The sequence below is a fragment of the Gavialis gangeticus genome, unplaced genomic scaffold, assembly GCF_001723915.1.
Source record: "Gavialis gangeticus isolate Ggan-Ray unplaced genomic scaffold, GavGan_comp1, whole genome shotgun sequence".
Lineage (NCBI taxonomy): Eukaryota > Metazoa > Chordata > Crocodylia > Gavialidae > Gavialis > Gavialis gangeticus.
This window is the reverse complement of record NW_017729022.1, coordinates 128,263,977-128,270,371: the sequence shown is the minus strand read 5'-3', so window position 1 is coordinate 128,270,371 and position 6,395 is coordinate 128,263,977. Positions and strand designations below refer to the sequence as shown.

General features: G+C 45.2%; 1 protein-coding gene across 2 annotated transcripts in view; it reads right to left on the bottom strand.

Moving 5' to 3' along the window:
* Positions 1-339: 339 nt before the first annotated feature.
* The window catches only part of SYNDIG1 (synapse differentiation inducing 1), a 194,741-nt gene continuing 188,685 nt past the window's right edge, over positions 340-6,395 (bottom strand). Inside the window, exon 3 of one of the 2 annotated variants that reach the window (XM_019516156.1) lies at positions 340-1,933. In XM_019516156.1, coding sequence (XP_019371701.1) covers positions 1,775-1,933 — 159 coding nt within the window. In that variant the 3' untranslated portion in view covers positions 340-1,774. The remainder of the gene's footprint in view (positions 1,934-6,395) is intronic. The other variant, XR_002097021.1, reaches the window with a different exon arrangement.

Sequence of the window (6,395 nt, the reverse complement as noted above, 5' to 3'; positions counted from 1 at the left end):
CCCAGAAACTAGCAGTCTACCTATAGTGCTGGATGGCATTTATCTGCTTCTGATTGACAGTGGAATTAGCAGAACAATGACTACAGACTAGAGGGGCACACAAGAAGTCGTTCCCTCTTCTATCCTGATCCAAAGCCCAGTGAGTCAAATGGGAACATGACCATAAGCTGCCAGAGGGTGTTGGGTCAGGCCCTAATGTGCAGTATGGCATTATCATTTCTTACTGGGCAAATTCAGGATCTTGGGAGTCTGTTCCCTGCTAGGCTAATGCTACACCATTTATGTAATATTGTGCATTCATCTGAGGCACTCCAAAGAAAGCACAACAACTTGCATCAGCAGCTGTATGCTATGTGTTTTAATAAACGGTATAACTAGCAGAAAAATAGTTTTGGATGTGTTTGTCCACCCCACCTCCAAAAAAAAAAAAAGAAAGAAAGAAAGAAAAGAAAGAAAAAGATCAGATAAGAACTACAGAATAATTGGATCAAATGATCCCAAATGATATTCTTAGATAAATGAGTGGCACAGATAAAACCAAGTGAATGAATATTAAAAGGCCTATTGCAACAATCCATTTCTTAACACTGTTACCTGTGTCTGATAAATTGAATCCTTTGAAGACATGCTGGGGCTGTAAAAAAAATAATAAATAAAAGAAAGGAAAAGCAGTGCGTCAGGGGGTGTAATAAATAAAATAAGCTTATTGTTCCAGTCAGTGAAATAAGGACAATGCTCAATTCCTTTACAACATACCAGTTAAATTGCTTATCAGGTGGACAGCACAGTGAGATAATGTCAAGTGTTATCTCCATGCCTAGGCTGAGAGTCTGCGGTCTATGAATGAGCACTGGTGCCATGAGGTGGGAATTGGAGTGTTCTCATGCGCTGCTCTGGGTCCGAGTCCACACCTCGGAGGGGCACGATGCATTTCTGCCCTTTGTTGACTCCATGCTTTGCCATGAAATATTTTTGCAGGTTTCGTGTATTTAACTGCTGGACAGGTTCTTCCCAGGAGGGGGGAAGTGGCCTGAATGAGTTACGTGCCTCAGGAGAGAATCATCATCAAGTAGCAGCTGAATTGACATATTAATTTTACAATAGATCCCATGCTATGCCCGCTTCACGTTCAGTTTGCAGAGCTTGTTCGTGCGTGAAACTCAGCTATCACACACTGCTGGTTCCCAGGTATTTAAATTTTAAACCAAAATCAAGACAGGAAAATCAATCTGTTTTCCTCTCCTGCAGCAATCTACTGAATGTGAGATTAGACAATGCCATTCTTCACTGAGGCCTCCATCCCACCCTTTGGTCATTGAGCCCTCACATTCAAAAGAAAATATATGCTTCTTTCTAGGTTTGTATTGCTCTTTCTGAGAACCAGTACCTGTTCAGGCTTCCCTACAGTTCAGTGCAGTGCAGACTAGTGTGTTAATGAGCAAGCAAAGAACAAACCAGTGTAGTCACAAAGTTCTGGATTGCTCTGAAGGGTCTTCAGAAAAGGCCTATGTTTGCTGGCTTCTTGTAAACGCTGGGTTGCAAAAAAGAAAAGAAAAAAGAGAAGAAAAGGGTCAAAGACATGGAAGGATCAAGAAGCAGGCCTTGTACGTTGCAAAGAATGAAAAAGGACACAGTACACATAGGCCCATCTCCCCAGTAGCTAGCCCCAGGGCTCAGGTCCCCCTGGTTGTTTGGGAAGATGGCACAATCTGAGCCTCTGTGGGTTTCTGCACTAGAAGGAGCTGTACGGCTAGCTCTCACTTGTTTTTGAGGCTCATAAGTGATTATTTTTGGACAGGTAGGCGATCAGAGCCACGGCTACGCCCACGTATATGCCAGTCCCAATGGTGATTGACAGGACGGCCAGGAAGAGCGCTCGTCGGGAGCTGGAGCTGGCTTGATGGAAGTCTCCCTTGGCAACTGCTTTGTTTGTCTGCAAGAGAAACAACAACAAAAATGTATCTATTTTGCCCAAAATCTGAGCTGATGCACTTGATTTTAGCTGAAACACCCTCCTAGGAGATGTCATAAAGCAGTGACAGGTGAAAATTTGGGCAACTCAGCCACTGAGATATGATCACAGACTTGGGTCCATATGCTTAAATGACTCCAGTAGTTTGTTTAATCCTAAAAAAAATGTTTTAGACATTAATACTAATTCACAGGTCACAAGAAAGCACACCCTCCCCTTCTAGAGACAAGGCACATTTGATTTAATAAAAAAGCATCTAGTTTCTAAGATGCACGTGTCCCCACAGGCCTGCCCTACAGATTTAGGGATCCTGACCTGAGTGAATTTTAGGAGAAAACAAGGCAGAGCAGAAGGGCTGTTATGGATCCTACAACAGCCTGACACCCAACTGGTTACAGTCTACATAAGTATCAGAACCAGGCTCAGACCAAATCAAAGGTCTGCTGAAATCTGAAATGTCTCATTATTTTGTCATGGTTGAGCCCAACAGCTGGAATATCTTTATTGCTAACACATTTACTATAATGGACTGGAACAAGGAAGAGGGCTTATGTTACATTTGTCTCTCTTACTAGCGAGTGGCACTGTTGCAGAAGGCATAACTGCCCTGGTGGTAAAAGCTGGGCCATGCTGTTCAGTCAAATATTTATTTGGAGAACAATACAGATGAAGGTTGACCAATACTACTTGTACATTCAGGTTGAATGTATTGAACTGGTCTGGTCCAAAAAACCCAAAACAACAAAATCCTGGAAAAAATGGAAAAAGTTACTTTTTAAAATTTTGATTGTTTCATAATGAAACACTTCTTTTCTTTATAAAATTAATGTTTTGTTTTGAAATTTGCATAACTTCTTTGTCAGGGGCAAGGATTTCTTAGAGTAATATATTTTATTGGAGCAACTATGTAGTTGGGATATAGTTAGACAAGCTTTTGAATGAAGGACATTCTTCTTCAGGTCTCTGATCACAGGGAGCCAGGCACAGCATAGTGAAGAAAAGCAGAGAGCAGCTTGTCTCACTTTATAGCTAGCCCAATAAAAGCTACTATCATCCTTGCCTCTCACATAATTTCTGAACCATCACAGTTAAAATATTACTTCTATACTACCATAACTTTTATTTAATAAAAAAGCAAAATACTGCCCTTCAACTGAAACATTTTGTTTTTAGCTTGAATGAAACACTTTGTTCAGTTCAAAACTATATATATGCCTCTGTGTGTGTGTGTGTGTGTGTGTGTGTATACACACACACATAGTATTTTCTCACATACAATACACCCTGCATTATAATATGCCCCTTGCTTTTGAAAGACAAAATGAATTTAAAAAGATCTTTCCTTGTAATAAGTAGCTGAGTAACAGCAACCAGGGAGCTGAGTCTGCTCATTCTGCTACCTGTGAGTCTGACACAGATTTTACTCATCTCATCATATTTCTTGAATATAATGCACACTGCAATTTCCAGACGCTGGGTTTTGGAAAAAGAAGAGGACCACAAAATATGGTGTACATATACGTGTGTGTGTATCTGAAGTTCAGCTGTGAACCAAAATCTCTGTTATTCGCATACCTCAACCACACACACCCCAGGCTAGGACCAGGTCAGTAAACTTAGCCCTTAAACAGGACTCAGGTGGAACTGAGCCACAAAACTCCTAAGGCATCTAACCTGGCACCTAAATTTTAGACCTTCAAGGTCCCTAGGCAGCTACACTTAGGTGTCCATGCATGCTTGAAAGTGCTCCAGTCTGAACAGGTAGGTGCCTAGCTCTGATGTGATCTAGAATAGATGTTGGATGATGCATAAACTCTGCCACAGTCCCTGGAAAGGCTCACTCTACTAGTGTATTCAGAGCAGACTGAACACACACTGAGAGAACTGAGTTCAGTACAAATGCATCACCTGGGGTCACTCTCACTGAAAAACATGGCTGGAGAAGGCCACGGGGCTGGTATGCACCCCTTGTATAATAGCTGACTGATGTATCAGGAGACCTAGGTTCTAGTCTTCTTCAGCCTTAGGGATCTCAATCTCACATCTTGTCATCTACCAGGAGAGCCACCAAACTACAGAATAGGCTTGGTGGTATCAACATTCCTCCTCTTACCGTTGAAACTGGGCCCAGGGGCAACCCAGGGTTTATGTATACCATTACAATAGTTGGACCTGGGAAGCATGGAGGTGAATATGACCTATCCATCTGAGTTCACTGACACACTCCAGAACCAGACATTTCCTGATCTGAGCTTATCCCCAACAGCCAGTCTCAGGCCCACTGGAAACCAAGAGTTCAAGGCTGAGTGCTGGGGATGAGTCTGAAGCATATCCATTAATTTCCACAGGTGAACTGTGCTTGTGAGATTGGGTGGGGCAGGCATTCCTGGCCCTATGTTCCTCAGGATGTGCTGGTGCCCTGGCATAGACAAGCCCCAAGAGTCACAGGGCCAAAAGGCGTATGCAGGAGAGAGCCTGACTGTAGTTTAGTGGAAGGGGTGAGGAGACCTGGCTTAGTCCCCCTTCTCAGGATGTCTATGCATTTACATTAGACAGTATAACACAGAGCCAGAGGCTCTTGTTTCTGTAAGGGATGCTGCTGCAGGTGGAGCTTGCTGGGTGACCCTGCAAGCTGAACAGGGGTCAGTTGTGATGAATTAAGCAGGCAGTATCAGCCAGAAGAGGAGCTACTCTTGGAGGAACAATGATCCCAGAAGCCAGCTGCAAGCAGTAAGTTCCCCAGGGCAAGGTTCTACAAGCAGCTCAGTTAAGCTACAACAGAGAAGGGCAGGCTAGCCATCAGGCTTAAATGGAAACCCCTGTGGGTGGTTGGAGAACCACCTGACAGGAAGAGGTGGGGCTTTATGGGCACAAATAACCAGTGCCTGAGAACTGATAGTCAGTTGGGCTCTGTAGGTGGCAGTGAGAAAAATCTCATAGGCAAGATGGCTGACGGAAAGGGAGTAATGGGTGCTGCAAGTAAAGGAGTTCTAGTTTGCAGGGAAGCGTGACCCAGTGTAGGGAGATTTTTGTTAGCTAAAGAGTAGGTTTGTGTTTGTGTTCTTGCTCATATTAGTGGACCACAGGTAGTTACAAGGGGAGGAGGAGAAAGTCATACAGGCTGCCTATAGACGTGCTTGTTTGCATTCTAATTAGAATGCATCAGAGCAGACTTGATTCATCGGCTTATCATCACATGTATTAAGCCCCCCCGCATTTCAAAATGGTCACATTGGTGTCTTAACTAAACCTTGTCAATTAAGTTTTAGTTAAAATGTCCCTGTGGCCATTTTGAAATGGGGGGGGGTGGACTTAATACATGTGACTGTGAACCATTTTAATTAGAGTGGCTGCTCTAATTAAAATGCCTCCCCTCCCCCCACCTCCAAACACATTTATAGGCAGCCATAGTGCCAGCAAGGCACATAGTGTTTTGAGCCCTGCCAGGGAATGGGCTTACAACATGGGCAGGGAGATGCCAAAAGGGCCAAAGCTTGGTGGCAGAGGCAGCTTGAAGCTGGGAGGGCTACGGGTCAGAGCCTGAGTGAGGGGAACCAGGTCTAGAGGCTCACAGCCTAAGAGGGTAGAATCTGGTGCAGCAGCTCACAGGCCAAGAAGGGTGAGCTAAAGAAAGCTTGCAGCCAGGAGGGCTAAGGGCAGAGCCTAATAAGGGTGAGACCAGGGCTGGGGCTCAAATCCCCAGATGGGCAAAGCCCAAGAGGGGTGAAGGCAGAGCCCATGAGGGGCAAAACAAGGGCTGGAGCCTGGAAGTCAAGTGTGGCACAGTAGGCCTGGGCTAAAGGGCCCTGCTAGAGGAGAGGGCTGGAGTCTGGGAATGTTGAGGCCTTAACAAGGGCATGGAGGCCTGAGGAGACTTGATATTGTCTTGGGGGCAAGGTATCCACTAGAATGATTGAATGATAACACCTGTGAGGCATGGCCATGGCTACAGGGGAGGTTGGAGGCCACAGACAGTCTTTAAGGCAACAGGTGCCTTGGGAGCCATGGACGGGCCAGGAGGGCCCATCTAGTGTTTGAGGGCAGGATGGGGATCAGCAAGGTTTGAGAGGAACCCACTGATGACTAATAGACAAAAGCTCACTCTAGGACAGCCTCCCTTTCTCTCAATAAAATACCAGCAAGGTGTGGCAGGCGAAGGGGCAAAAGAGGGAGGGTACCCAGAGAGCCAGAGCAGGGCAGGAGTTACAAGGCCACCGGGGGGTTTCAGTTTCATAATTTCATAGTAGCTAGGGTCAGGAGGGACCTGAACAGATCATCTAGTCTGACCCCCTGCCACAGGCAGGAATGAATGCTGGGTTTACAAGACCCCAGACAAGTGATCATCCAACCTCCTCTTGAATTTGCCCAAGGTAGGGGCGAGGACCACTTCCCTGGGAAGTTGGTTCCAGATTTTGGCCACCCT